Source organism: Parasteatoda tepidariorum, chromosome 7 (assembly GCF_982258835.1).
Source record: "Parasteatoda tepidariorum strain Cologne lab strain chromosome 7, Ptep-v5.0, whole genome shotgun sequence".
In the NCBI taxonomy this organism is placed as follows: Eukaryota; Metazoa; Arthropoda; class Arachnida; order Araneae; family Theridiidae; genus Parasteatoda; species Parasteatoda tepidariorum.
In genome coordinates, this window is record NC_141761.1 from 32,349,248 (window position 1) to 32,364,828 (window position 15,581).

The 15,581-nt window shown below is 28.8% G+C and overlaps 2 protein-coding genes across 2 annotated transcripts in view; one reads left to right on the top strand and one right to left on the bottom strand.

Annotated features, from left to right (window-relative positions):
* The window catches only part of RhoGAP1A (Rho GTPase activating protein at 1A), a 46,171-nt gene extending 42,209 nt beyond the window's left edge, over positions 1 to 3,962 (bottom strand). The window contains exons 1-2 of the mRNA XM_071183652.2: positions 3,904 to 3,962; positions 2,512 to 3,807 (exon numbers count right to left, since the gene is read on the bottom strand). Coding sequence (XP_071039753.2) covers positions 2,512 to 3,793 — 1,282 coding nt within the window. The 5' untranslated portion in view covers positions 3,794 to 3,807; positions 3,904 to 3,962. The remainder of the gene's footprint in view (positions 1 to 2,511; positions 3,808 to 3,903) is intronic.
* Positions 3,963 to 4,077: 115 nt separating this feature from the next.
* LOC107453129 (40S small subunit processome assembly factor 1) lies at positions 4,078 to 11,128 on the top strand. The gene is made up of 4 exons (XM_016069824.4): positions 4,078 to 4,290; positions 7,996 to 8,187; positions 9,507 to 9,578; positions 10,990 to 11,128. The coding sequence occupies exons 1-4, from the start codon at positions 4,222 to 4,224 to the stop codon at positions 11,086 to 11,088; spliced, it is 432 nt and encodes a 143-aa protein (XP_015925310.2). The 5' UTR covers positions 4,078 to 4,221; the 3' UTR covers positions 11,089 to 11,128.
* The last annotated feature ends 4,453 nt before the right edge of the window (positions 11,129 to 15,581 follow it).

Below are 15,581 nucleotides of genomic sequence, written 5' to 3' on the forward strand. Positions count from 1 at the left end.
ACTATTAAGTCATAAAATCAGAAACAAAAATGTACTTTCTCTGAATAAACATATATTTTGTTTACATATTTGGATTCCTGACTCTCAAAAATTGCGAAAAGTTCAAATCATAAATTGGGAGAGTAGGAAACTATACACTATACATATTTGGTGATAGAACCAAAAAACAGCCAAGCAAAGTCGCAGTCGCAAATGAGTATTTTGAGATAACCATAGGTAGGGCTGCAGGTTTGTCGCGGCACGAATTTCTGCGAATTTGTCATCTTTTTTCCTAAAATCCGTGAATTTCTCAAAATGTCTTGACTTGCGCAAAAATTGCTTAAAATGTGATTTTTTTTAAATTTATTATTTTTATTCCACAGAATTTTTTATTTTCCTGAATTGCTTAAAATGTGATTTTTTTTTAATTTATTATTTTTATTAAACAGAATTTTTTATTTTCCTGAACTTTAAATTCAACATGTAAAATTGATTAGATATTTAGGGGAGTGAATCAATAGCAAAATGACATGAAAATAGTTCAGAGATAAGAGATAATCACAATCTTGTCAACTAAGGTGGTCCTTCTACACCTAAGGAGGGTAATTACCTTCCTGAAGTCAGTAAGAGTACAAAAGAAATTGGAATCACAAAAGAAGGAAAATGTTATAAATCAAATCTTAGACAGAAAAATTGTTATACATGCTATTGCACTGGGCAATGAAATTTCTACTGCCTTTCTGCATATCCAGTTAATTTTTCCTAGGTGACTTCTTGTGATTTCTTAAATATGGATCAGTTTCTAGATGAAGGGGGGGGGACTAGCAGTTAGTAGGGACTTGTATCTAGTAGTTTGAATGTAGAATGTTTGGAGTTTTCACAGCAATTACTTCTTACAAAGCAACGGTCAAGGAATTGCGCGTTGGTGAAGGAAAATTGATTGAGTTTTGGAAATCAAAGACCGAAAGCTCCAAAATTGGCAAAAGTGGCAATTCGAAGTTTGTCGGTGCCTATAAACAGCTTCGACGCAGAAACATCGTTTTCTAAGTATAAAAATGTATTAAGTGATGAAAGACGAAAGATAAATGAGAATAATCTGACAATGTACAATACTTTGTACCAAAATTCTGTTCATTTAAATAAAAATATTAATATTGCTTGAAATTCAAAGAAATACTTTTGTTGTGTATTTTTAAGCTTTTTTAATTGTTTGTGCAATTTCTGTCTTTTGCATCATTTATATAATAAATTTTTTATGTTTAGAATTTGTGTAATTTTCAAAATTTCCCACGAATTTTGGGTCTTTTTTCCCACTACAAACTTGCAGCTCTAATCCCAGGTTAATTCAAGACAGCAACACATAATTTTACTCCATTGCTAAGCAGCCAAGTTCAGACAATAAAAAAAAATGAAATAATGTTCTGCAATTGCACAGAAAAGTTTTTTTATTAATAGTTAATAGGATAATTATTATTAATATATAGTTATTTAACGATTCTTTTATTTTTCTAATTCCTATCTTGATGTTTGGCTTCTGCGTACCCATGGTCAATAGGAGTCGATGACAATCGTAATATAATAAGTGCAACAAATGACAAAGGAAGGTAGAGTGATTGGTGAAGCGTGAGGCAATGAGGAGCTAGACTCAAAAAATATTGAAAATAAGTTTGATATCATCCATGATATAAAATCAAAGATCAATGAGAAACGGATTCAACAATATAAGGATTTTTTCATTCGCAGAATAAAAAATGCTTAGAGAATCTAATTTTTGCACGATATGAAAATATTAAAGGTTGATGTTATAAAATTACAATACAGAGCTCATTCTAAGCAGGGTAAACAGGGCGCAGCATCTTGCTGCGCTTTTAGTCAAAATCCACCCTGCTGCCCCTGATGTAAATTAGTGCCCTGATGTAATAGACTCCACGCCCTTTTTGCCCTTTCTTTCCTCAACCCTTCTTTATTTTTTCTCCTAACTGTACAATGGATTTCTTAAATTTTCAACTCTTTTTATTTCGTTTGTCATTGCTGTCAATACATAGATTTATATGGGAAAGGAAAAATAGCCATCACACCCCCTTGTTACACTTACCTTTGAAAGTTTGCAGTTGCTTCCACTATCATTAAATCATTATTATTAATCATTTTTATTATTATTAAATCATAACTACAGACATTTGAAAACATACATTTATTGTTTTATTAATATATGCATGCATTTTAAATAAATTACTAAGCTAATTAGCTCAATAACTCGATATATATGCTAATTTATTAATAAAAATTAGTAAATATGATTGCTTGGCTACTGTTAGTAAAGTTAAAAAAAAAAAATTCTTTTACTAATTGACAATGTGTTTTCATATAGCATGTAAAGCTCATTGAAAGAAATTATTGCCCTTTTTGAATAATAATGCCTTTTTTTAAACTTTTGCATCCTGCCTTTTTTCTGCCTAGAATGAGCTCTGTACAATACATTACTTATTTTAAGTTATACAGAGCAAGGAGCACATATAGAGAATAACTTACCAGAATCCATGTCAAAAACATCATCTGTAGGAGCAGATGTGCAACTAACTTTTTTCTCAGAATAATCTGCAATGCGATCAGGTTCTTGTTCTTGATCACTGGAACAGCCACAAGGTAAAAAGTGTTCTTCGTCAGAATCTCCACCAACTGAGTCGGCTTGAACTAGTCTATTTTTAGTGGCCTTTTGATTTTGGAGAAAATAATCAATATTCATATAAGTGGCGAACTCTGGACTTTCCTCTTCCACACTTTTCTGTGTAAAAAGACATTCCGCTATCCTTGAACGTGATGATACAGGTGGAGGACATTCTGAATAAGCATCAAATGATTCATTAAACATAACATAATCTCCTTCACAATCTTCCTTATTAGCACAATTTTTAGCAGAATGCGAACTAGAAGAATCGTCTTCATCAGGAGCTACTGTGTCATAAATATTCTCATCGCTATAATTCATATCTTCCAACTTGTCATTCTCAAAGGATTCAATAGTATTCAAGGCATCTCTATACTCAGAAGCTGTAGAAGAGGATGTATTAGTTAAGGATGAGTTATTGATAATTACATTATCTGGGTCTTTGATCAATGAACTATTCACTAGCAAATCATTATTATCAGCATCTGTGCATTTTTCAATAATTGTTTTTTCATTAGTAGACTCAATTACATCAGCTTTAATAACAGGCGGAACAGCCTGAACAGGTATTGATTTCCTAGGCTTCTTAGGAGGAGCAGGCGGTTTCTTTTTTTGAGAATTGTTAATTATCTCTACATCAACTTCTTCATTAGTTACACCTTTTCTATCAAGAGAATTACTAGATTGACTATCATTAGACTTTTGAGACAGCAAAGTACCGTCATCAGCTTGATTTGATCCGCCGACAGATATGACAGTGATATAACTGTTTTGATCATTGGTATCACTTTCGGAATCTAGCTTACTAATATCTGAATCTTTGAAACGAATTTCTTCGTTGCTGCTTGTTTTTGGCACATTTTTATCGTCATATTTAGACTCACTTTCACTTTCTTCAATAACAGCTACGTTATCATATTCCACATTTGAAAATTTTGGATTTTGCTTAACGCGTTCCACCGCAGCAAGTAAATGCTCTAAATATTCCACATAAAATTGTTCTTTTTCTAATTCCTGATTTAAATCGATAACTTTCTGTCGATGTTTAGCTAAATTAGCACGAACATCTTCTTCCCATGCTTGAGGTAATTCACACCCTGGGAATCGCTGCGCCCAGGCTTTTTGAAAATCGTGAAAGACACTCATTTTGATAAAAATTGCTGCAATTAAAAGCAGCAGATTAGTTAAACTTTGAAAAAAATTGATTCATTTCGAATGGGTATAACAGAGAAAAGCATTATCATGAAATGAATTACCATCTTAATAGCTTGACTAACTTCTCTAAACTTTCGAAGACTATCAATAGACAGACAACAGAATTCTTTGTTGTTGCCATTTCTGAAAAATGAAAACAGGTACTTATCTTAGCTATAAGTTCGCCTCAAAAGCAAGAAAAAAGAAAAACATTCTTAAATTTTAAACTTTGACTTTCATTTTAAATATTTACAAACAAACCAAAGAGAGCATTGAGGATATGAAGTGCTTCGATTTTGTAATTAAATTTGATGTTGAATGATTATTTCTTTATCAATAACAAATTTCAAACGATTTTTTGGGGGGAAAATTAGAAAAAGATGTCTTCTAAGCATTGCAATACTGTAGAAGTTGTGGAATTTAATGAGAGATTTTGTGGTAGAAAAAAAGTATATAATATATTCTTATTCTATATTTTAAGAAATTATAAAATTAAAGATGCAATTTATCTTTAGTAATATAAACAAGGCCTTCTATAAAAGCAAAATATCTTGTCTAATTCATTCGCCTTTTGAATTTTAGTATTTTTTTTCTTTATTTTAATCGTATAAGAGATAATTGCTTATGTTAAAACTCATATAAGTTTTGAACATTTCTTCTGTGTTTGTTTAGTAACGAAATAAGCTTGTAAGCTATTTAACTTAATATAAAGCTCTGTTTCCAAAATGCTCTCAATTACTGAAGGATTTATACTTTTAAGTTCTTCCCAGTATTACTTTTAAGTTCTCCCAAGTAGCAGCATTATAAACGAACATAAACTGGCTTCCTTTCAGCTGCAAACTAATGTCTAGCTTAAAATGAAGTCTAAAGTATCTACTTTACTTGATATAAATACAATAATATGTAAGAGATTTGAGCAAAATAAAATTATTTACATTAAGAGGAATATGATGTTATTTCTATGTATAGTTAAGTTCGGATGAAAGAACAGCCTTATAATAAAATGGAAAAATTCTTTGCAAGGATTTTTTTATTAGTAAAATTGTGCTAAAAGAAATTTCCAAATTTTGGAGATAGCCGGGTAATAGCACATGAGAAACAAAAAATAAAGAAAGAAAAGAAAATCAGAGGAAGGGTCCAAGAAAAATATAAACCAAAATAAACTTCCTACAGGCAAACTGCTTCATGTTTTTTGTTTTAATTTTTACAAATTAAAAAAGGCTTTGGCAAAGGTAGCTGACGCTAACAGGTATCAATACAGAAACATCACAAACTCAGAGTTTCCAATGATCCATTTGATTTAGATTGGAAAAAAAAATTTAATTTTAAAAAATACTAATGATTTCTATTTTCCCTTGATAGATGTAGAATATATATCGACAGTTTTATTATTTAATAATTATCGAAGTTTGTAGGTTAAATTAAATAAGCCAATTTTTGGTGCATTCCTTTAGAGTAGATTTCCTTTTTTATTGGAATTTCATAAGTTTACAAGCTTAATCTAGCCTAAGAATGTGGGCTACATTAATCATCAAATATTATTTTTAGGCAGAAATCTTCAATGCTGAAATTTGTGCAATGTAAAAAAACTTGCATGACTGAATAAATTTAGTAAATTATGAATAAATTATTTATATCCTTGTTACTTAATCTCATTATTCAATTTTTTATAATAAAAGTTTTCCTTATTAAACTATACTTTAAATCATCTGTAAACTATCAAACAGTAGAATTGTTTGTTATTATTATTATGATCTTTTACTTAAGATAAGCATTCTGTTTATTAAAAAATAAGTAAAAAACACTTTATTTTGGAATAATTTTTCTTTGTTTTAAAAATTCAATTTGTAATATTTCTTTCTTTTTCATTCTCTTTGTTGCCTTCTCATTCAAATGTGTACAGTTGAGTTCTACTTAAATTTTTGTGTTTTCCTACCCTTCTTTGGTGATTCAGCTTCCATTGGAAAATATGATCATTTTTCTATTATTCTAACTTTCTTCTAAGCAATGTTGTGAGTTTGGTGGCAGGTCTCTTACAATGAGCACTGCATATAATTTGGTGCAAATCGATTCAATAAATTCTGATATCAGAGTTTAAACTTATCAAAAAGTTTCTTTAGTAATTAAAATAAGATTATTACACCACACTTTTTATAGATTCCACATTAAAGATGTCTAAAAGATATGTTAATATAATCAGTCTTTACAAAAAAAAAATTTTCAATGTTTAAAAAAATAATGAATTTGGAGTAGATTTGTCAGGCATCAGCACCTAATACAACTTGATGATTTTTTTTCTCACCAACCACTTTTAGCTCATTTGTATTGGTGCCTCTTTCATGACATGCCAAAAGCAGAAGGAAATAATGCAACTCTCAATTCTTTTCTATATCACTTCTTTTGCTGCTATTTTTTTTTTAAAGCATAAAACAGACAATTCATAAATAACAGCAAATGAATGGCAAATGTTAGCCCCCAGGCAAGCTGATGCGAAAACGGAGTAAAATATTGCAACCCTACAAAATTTTAAGTTCACTCATATCACCGTCAATTTTAAGCAATGGTACTTAACCTTAAAAAAATATCAGTGTGGGGTATACCAGACAGTGGCACTTAACCTTAAACATTGTCACTTAACTCGGCAACAAACCATAAAAGAAACATCAATTTTAACATTACATAAAGGAAAAAAGCCATTTTTGAGAGAAAAGTTTTGAGGGCCATCCTTGGTGGGATAAAAATAAATAATTCCTGGAGAAGACGATATAATACTGAACTGTATAAAATCCACAGAGAGCCAGATATTGTGAAATTCATAAAAATAAATCGAATGAACTGGGCAGCTCACATTTTCAGAAGGAATGATGACTCAAATTTAAAGAAAATCCTATTACACAAACCCCTAACGAACAGGAAAAGAGGTAGACCGAGGCTGAGATGGCTGGATTTAGTTGAGACTGATTTCCTTACTCTAAAGGAGAAAAACTGGCGAACAAGTGTCAAAAGTAGAGAGAAGTGGATTCGAATTCAAAGGGAGGCACTGGCCCACCCTGGGCTGTCTAGCCAGATATGATGATGAAAGGAAAAAAGTACTGCAGATTCAGGACAAATTATTACCCGTAGACAACAGATTTGCAAAGAATCTGCACACATTTTAGATGAATTTTACGTAACAAATTCATTTTTTAAATGTTATATAGATAAAAAACTACTGCAGATCAATAACGTATTATTACCCTTACACAACAGATTTTTCTGAATAAAATTAACAAAGAATTACAACTTAAAGTCCCCCAAAATATGAATTTTAAGAAACTCACCTCACTGCCAGAGAATCTTTCATTTCCAGAAATTTTCAAGCTAAGCACATAATTATTCATAAGAGCAATCCACAAATATTTAAAATTTTCTATTTGTCATCATCATTGATCAAACAAATCCACAAGAGGTCGTTATGAAAAACAAAATACTTTACAGAAACTACCAACCATAACAAATCTTCAGTTTCTGCAGAAAACTATAGAAAAAATTTTCTCACCAGTCCCTATTTCCAAAAAAAAAAAAAAAAAAAAAACTAACTATTTTTTAAGAGGAACCTTACGTAACATAAAAATACATTTAAAAAAAACAACATTCAAACTCACTCAAATGCAACTTAAAAGCACTTCACAAAACACCTACCTTACTAATCAGTCTGTTGGAAATTAATGTCACACTAAAAATTCAATCCTAAAACAAAAATTTAATAATTAAATTCTCTCAAAAATTTTTATATGGAAAAACAAAAGGCCATTTAAAACATTAATTGCGTTAATCATCTTCACCAATCTGTCAAATCTATATGCGAACAATGTTAGATATCCACCTCTAATATCCAATATAATCTCACCTATGTCATTCTATATGTATGATTCTCTCATAATTTCATCTCAATCACTGTGATGATTATATTCTAACTAACACCACATTATTATTATTTATCACAAACTTGGCAATAAAAAAAAAATCCCAAAAAATAGGTGCAGATGTCTCCCAAATCTATACCATAAATTTTATTGTCTTGTTAAGAGAAATAAAATTTTTGTATTGTTTAACTAGATAAATGCTAAAACTTGAACAATGCTAAAACATTTACCTGTTTTATTTTATTTTAGACGAAAAAGCAAGAAAGAGTGCATGAAGCTCCTCTCCTCAAAAAAGATCCTGTTGAAAAAGAAGAGGAAAACTGTAAAGTTTTCAACATAAAGAGAGCACGTTATGAGTTGATGAGGTTTGCAGTAAATGGCTTTCAAAAAGAGAGAAAGAAACAAGACAAAATAGCAATGGCTATAAGACTAGGAGCTAAAGTAATTTTTGACCTTTTAAAACTATTCAATGTTGTTTCTTTTATGATTTTTTGTTAATTTATTACTTGGTCAGTAGGTTTAAAAAATAGGCAGCTAACGAAAGTGTACTTTCCTTTAATCTTAAAAATTTCATTGAATTTTCTCTTTGAATTAATTTTATTGCATTTAGTCATTTTTTTTTTTTAAATTGTCGACTGTATAAAATGAAACATTTCTTTACATGGAAATGAAATGTGAAAGGAAATGTTGAGGAATTACTTTTATATGAAGAAAAAAGCTTTTGGCTTTGTAAGGCTGGTGGAAAAGTTGTTTCACTTACTTTTATGGTAGTTTAAAATTAACATTTTAATTTAATGATAGTGTGTTGCTTCAATTTTATGTTGTTATAAAATTCTAAATAAAATTTTGGATGTTTTTTGAAAACAAGTGAAGTACAAATTATTTTTTAAGACTTATTTGAATAAAAAACATGCAAAATTCTTAAATAATTTACTTCAAAAAAATCATGTTATAAAAACTTTATTAGCAATGCATTTGTTCTGAAATATTGAAGCGACAACTTTAGGGAGTTGGGTTCAATGTTTGGCTTTGTAAAGATGTTTACAAGCTGTATATAAATAAATATAAGTTATTGATGGTGCATATAAATAAAAATATTTTATCATTACTTTTCCTATAAAGAAAGTCCTTAAAGTGTTCTGAAATAATTTTATAAATTGTTTTAAGAAAGCTTTTTAACTGGATTCACAGTTAAATAAATCATTTACCATGTAAATCATAATTCTTTTTGACAGAATTTTAAATACTTACTTTAAAAATTCCTATGTCTATCCTCTTTTATATAATCCTAGCCCTCAAGGAGTGGGCAGAGAATTAATTCACAAACAGTTTAATTTGCTCCTTTTTAATTATTGAATTTTTGCATGCGAAAAAAAGCTACTTAAATTTAAGTTATGTTATTTCTAAATTTTTTTTGTTATTTAATTTATAAAAGATATTGAATTATATAAAATGTAAGTGTATTTTGAAAGGTGTATGGATTAAATAGGTAGAAAACAACTACCCAATTTATTTACATACTTCAAGATAAATTACTTTTCTATAACAATAGTTAATAATGTTTTCAATTGTCTTATCATTGGTATTTTTATCATTGAAAATATAAATTTAGAAACTATATATAATTCTTATGATGTATTACGTTTTTATTATATATTAAAATTAGTTTTGTATTTATTAATAAAGATTTAAATGGTGAAAAAATATGCTGGTTTTTATTTCTTTCTGAACAAGTAATTTAGGTAATTTTGCACTTTTAGCCTCCAAAAAAGGAATATAAAAATTACAAGGAACTGATGGCAGAGAAACTGAAAGCAAAGGAAGAAAAAGAGGTATGCATAATTGCTTGATTTTGAATAATCAGAGTAAAGCTGATAATAAGAAATGAATTTGTTTTAAATTGTTGTTATAATCTTAAACTATTTATTATTCAACCTTTATAAGATTACCAATAAAAGTATTTTAGTTACTATTCCATTTAGTTATTATTCCATTGCGCTTGGAACAAATATTTTTGCTATTTCTTCTAACCGTTGCTCTCCTGCGACAAACGTGTTGCTATTCAATGCTAGTTTAAGTAGATTGAATGAGTTATACTTGTTCCGAGACTCTAAACTTAATTGGTTAAGTGCCCCAAATAAATCTATATAAAACTATTATAATTTTTAAAGTTAAACTATATAAACTGAATTATTATAAGCCTTCAAAATTTAGTAGTTTAATAATTAAAACTTGCATAAGTTTAACTGTTTTTGTAGTTATTAAAAATCTCTGTTTTTGAATGCTTTGTTTATTTATTTTTTATTAAATAATATGTAGATGCCCAGCTCAAAAACAAATTCTCGTTGATATATTTTTTAACACCATTTATTTTGACGATGATTAGTTACACTATATACATTTCTGAGGTCAAATAGGCTAGCGAAAACAATTGTCAATTAGGTTATAAGCATAACAACTTAGTTCAGTAATTAATTTTAGTTGAATTGCTGCAATCATATTTGTAAAGTTAAATTGATCTGAATTAGTCAGAGCATTTTTCTATACCAGATTTAGAAAATCAACTAACTACATTTTTAAGGAGAAAATCAAAAGTGGCTTTGGTAGAACTTTACAAATTTGCAACATCACACTTTTGGCATGAACAAATCTGACCCCAGTTGAATGGTTTAACATTCAGCTAAAACTTTGCTTAACAATAAACAAATTGTCTTTAAACATAAATCATTTAAACCAGTAATCATAAATTTTAATAAACATTCATGTACGTAATTTAAAAAACTTGCCTAGCGAATGAACGAAATTATACTTCGAAATTATACTATGAACGAAACTATACTTTATGAAAATGAAAAATCAATCAATTTAAATTATGAATTATTTCCAAAATTCTTTTATAACTGATAAAAACCAATTAGTAAAAAATGTAGAATGTATATTAATGCATTATAATAAGGATATCGTTTCTAATAATCTAAATAAGGATATCGTTATGGGCTGTATTTAAACAATTTAAGCTTTCCAAGCCTTTGCAGTATGGGTAATAGGAATCTAAAGGCATGGCCCCTAATTGCTTTATCTTTGTTTTAGCTTTAAAAAGAAATATCTGTATTAAAAGTTACTTCTTTATCCTTCTTTTTTCATACCATTTTCTGTTTTTGATATTTTTGCGCAGATTTTTATGTATTTGTAATCATGAAAAAATTATCGAAATGAATTTAACCATGTGAATGCTTATTTCAGGTTGAACTGCCTAACAAGTATTCTATACAAAAGCTTAAAGGTCGGAAAAATACTAAGAAAAATAGGAAGAAAAAAGATCAACCATCAAGCTTACTTTGATAAATGTATTTTTTTATTTAATAAATGTAAATTGCTTTTATTCTAATGATTCATTATTTAATCTACATTCTTGTCCAAAAAATGATAAGATTAACATTTGTTTACATCATTTTCATAGATTTTTAAATACTATATAATCATGTAGTTTTGTTTTAACGATAAATTTTTGTACAATTATACAATCACGAATTTTTTTATAAAATGGATGGAGAAAATAAATCCTTATACCATCACTTTCTTATACAATCACACTCTAAATTAGTTGTTGGTAGTGATCTCAGTCTTAGTGAACGTAATTTTTTACTTATTTAGTTTCAGATAATGTCTTCAACCAGTACACCTACACTTTGTAAAATGAATAGAAAAACCCTCAATTTACAAATTTGAACTTTAAATTTTAATTTAGTGCAATGCTTTGTGTTTAAATATTTATAATTTTCTTTAAAAATAATTAAAAAAATAATTTTTTTTTCACTTCTATAAATAAAAAAAAACTAATTAAACTAATGATGTTGTAATATTAAAACCTTTATCTAAATATCTGTTTCAACTTACATTATAGTTCATGATTGGAAATAATACATGTTGTTGATATTTACTGTCATGCCACCATGTTGTGATGGCGCTGTCATCAAGGTAGGTGTTGTAAAAAGACAGAGGAGGGAACGCTCTGATGGAGAGCGGAAGCGAATTGTTTAGATGTCTTGGTCATATTAATTTTCTAATCTTTTATCATTATTAATAAATGTTTCTTTTGTGTTGTTAACTGGTTACCATTTATTTGGCAAAGAGGTGATTTTGGTCCTTCTGGCCCTAAAGGAGAAAGAGGTGATTCTGGACCAATGGGACTCAATGGCCCACAGAGTAGACAAGGAGAGCCTGGTCCGATGGGATTAGTTGGTCTCACTGGTTTACAAGGAGAAACAGGAGAGAAGGGTGCACTTGGTCAAGTTGGACCTCAAGGAAATCCAGGTCCTCAAGGCATTCAGGGTGATACAGGTGCAAAAGGTGAACCTGGTCCTCAAGGGTCTCGTGGCTTTCAGGGTATACCTGGTCTTGCGGGAGGAATTGGTCAGCCAGGTAAAAACGGAGAACCTGGCACACCTGGAGTTGCAGGTTTAGTTGGATCTCAAGGAAGTCGAGGAGAAAGAGGGTTTCCTGGGGAAAGAGGACTGATGGGTCTTCCTGGACCTCAAGGATCCTTTTCATCTGTAATTGTTTATATATACCAGTTTTATAGAAATTTGATTTGTATATATTATGTGTTATAACCAGGCAACTATAAATCTGTCATAGTTCTACTATTTTCATTTCGCATATTTTATGTGTAAGTGATTGTAACAAGTATTCTATTCATATGTTTTATTTACAATTAAGTGTTAAATATATTTTTATATATATATTATCCTTTTGTGTGGATCAGATTTCGCTATACCAGGTGTAGCGCAATCTTGTCGGGGGGGGGGGTGTCATGCCTCCATGTTGTGATGGCGCTGTCATCAAGGTAGATGTTGTAAAAAGACAGAGGAGGGAACGCTCTGATGGAGAGCGGAAGCGAATTGTTTAGATGTCTTGATCATATTAATTTTCTAATCTTTTATCATTATTAATAAATGTTTCTTTTGTGTTGTTAACTGGTTACCATTTATTTGGCCAATTGTGATTTTGGGAAGTATCTGAGTGAAGAAGGGAAAAGGAGGAAAAATTATACGTTATATCACATTTACAAATAATAAAATAAGCCATTATCACAACAATAACTTTTTTTTCGGTTAAGAAAATTGCCCCAGTGCTTATTAAAAACTTTATTTTTTCTTTCTTTCTGTTTGAAAGTTAATTCAACTAAAGCTTTTCTTACAGGTTAAAGCAAATTAGGAATTTTTGCAGTGTATCTTTGAGAATACAAGATTCACAATCTTGTCTAGCATTTCATTTATTTAGAAAGTCTTTTTTTTTTTTTTATTCTAAATTTATTACAAAGTATAACAAGGTAATTCACATTTTTATCCAATATTACACCATTGAAAGAAAAAATAATTAAAATATACATATAAAAGAAAAATAGGTATTTTTTATCTGATGAAATTTGTATCATTGTGACTAAGATTTTATTTTCCAGTTGAATTGTATATATTTTAATTACAATTGTTGAAATAATTTTTTAATGCTGATGCACACAGAAAATATTTGTACTGATGAAGAACCAGCAGGAAATTCAAGATTGCCCATATATATTGTTATCATTTTAGGTTAAGCTGAGTTTGATTCTTCATTTCTATAAGAATGTCTTTTAATATTGGTACCCTTTTGCACTCACCTTATTTTTGATTTGTTATTGAACATCAACTTCTAGTTAAGATACCTTGAATTTATTTTCTAGTTCTTAAAGAAATGTTTATAAAGATACTACAATGCTATGAAAACATTTCAAAAACAAACAATATGCATACATTTAAAGCTAAGAAATTGTATATAAATTATTTTGAAAAACTCAGGAAATAAGCAAAAGTGCATATTTTTGTCACTGATAATGGTGTTATTGGGAGAGAGGCTTATTTGAATAATAATATGTAAAGTTGCCCAAAGAGTGATAATTGCATGTATATGGATGTTCTTATATTGTCTGAATATCGTTAATTAAACAAGTGTAGCATATAATATGTAATTAAATATATTACAAAAGAAAAGACAAAAATCAACCAAACGTTTATTTTTAAAAAAAATCAGTTATTACAAAGAGCATAGAAAAACGTCATTAAAATATGGAACAAAGCAGGCTGTCTACTATTACATCTTTGGGCGTATTATTAGGAGGGGTAGACATATGCTTTATCAGTAATTTTTCAAAATTTTACACCAACTAACCAATTTAGAATTTTTTAAAAAATAAAATTTTTAAAGGTTAAATGATAGTAACATGAATATGTATTCATTATCTATATCTATACCATTAGACTCTACATATAATCTCAAAACCATTTATTTATTATTTTATCTTTGTTATGTTTCAATTTAAAAAATTCAAAATCTATAGCAAAATATTACTTAGTTTTTATTTAAGTTTAAAAATGTTCATATTGCACTTTTTTTTACTTTTTAAAAATGAATGAGTAATTATTAAAAAAAATTTACAATTTTTTAACACCTATTAAATTAAAAATGCTAAATGATTTCCTAGAAAACTACATTCAAGGGTAATTCCAGAGCTTCAGTCAGAGTAAGAACTCAGCATTAAATAATTTTTGGGCAACAAAAAGTTACTTTAAATAGACAAGCTTTTATAATTAACAAAAGAAATAACTATTTTAAAACTTGAAAAAAGAACCTATTTTAAAAGAGAAAACAGAAAATTTTTGGAACTTTGCAACGACATTAGCGCCATACCAATTTTAAAAAAAATATAAGTATGGATTCCTCCTTTCTCCCACTCATTAAGTACTTCTGTTATAATTGAAAAGCCACAATCTGGAAATAGTGGCTCCATTTTTTCCTGATTTGCCTTTCTCGGCCATTGCGATTTATCTAGTTTTGATGGTTTTCTTTTCTTTTCCTAGCTATTAGATTCATGGCGTATTTTTTTCGAAATTTTGTCTACAACCTAGCACTTTGAGTGTCAGAAATATATAAAAAGAAATTATATGTTTATTTAGTGAAAGTGCGTTCTTATGTCCGATTTCGTAACTTAATAAATAGTTAGTATTAATTAATTAGCATATTTGAGGTCACCCCCTTGAACCGTTAAGATTGGCACAGTACGTGAAAAAAGCATGATTAGGACGAAAGTTATTGAGGGTGATGCCTTTTTTAATCTGGCGCACTGTTCATTGCATTCAGTTCAAAATTAAAAAGTTCATTCTGGGTTCATTTTTACACCTTTAAGCATTTTACAAAATGTTATTTGAAATAAATACAATTCACTTTTTACACCATTGAAATTTATAATTTAAAAAAAAAAAGATAAAAATGTCAACTTAAGTTTGATGAAGGATGAAGTTCTCTTGGATTTTAGTATTAATTATAAAAAACTTTTTACTAAAACGAAATTTTCATTAGTAAAAGAAATTATGCAATAGAATTTCGTTTGAGGATTTAATTGTTCCTGTAATATTGAACGCAACCCAAAAGACATGAGAATTCTTGATTCCTTTAAAATTTTGAAAAAAGGTTGCAGAGTATCTCTTTATTTAATAGGCATATTATATATAAACCCACAAACGTGTAGTTTTCAACAGAAATCAGCTTATAATCTGAACATATAATATAAACACATAATTTAATGTTTATAATGTAAACATAGATATTCTGGGAAGACGAAAATTAATTCTCCACCTTTCAAATAAATTGAATGGCAAAAATAATCAATTTTTTGTTCTTTTCTTAAATATAATATTAAAAGAAAGGATAGAAAGTTAATCCTTTTTTATTCTTTTCACACAGTAGACTGGAAAGACAGTTTCCCAGTGGAACATCGAAATCAAGTTACACTGGTTGCG

Coding starts and splice junctions, on each gene's coding strand:
- LOC107453129 (XM_016069824.4), top strand. CDS start 4,222: ATGTCTTCTAAGCATTGCAATACTGTAGAAGTTGTGGAATTTAATGAG. Junction 8,188..9,506: donor CTATAAGACTAGGAGCTAAA/GTAATTTTTGAC, acceptor TTGCACTTTTAG/CCTCCAAAAAAGGAATATAA. Junction 9,579..10,989: donor AAGCAAAGGAAGAAAAAGAG/GTATGCATAATT, acceptor TGCTTATTTCAG/GTTGAACTGCCTAACAAGTA.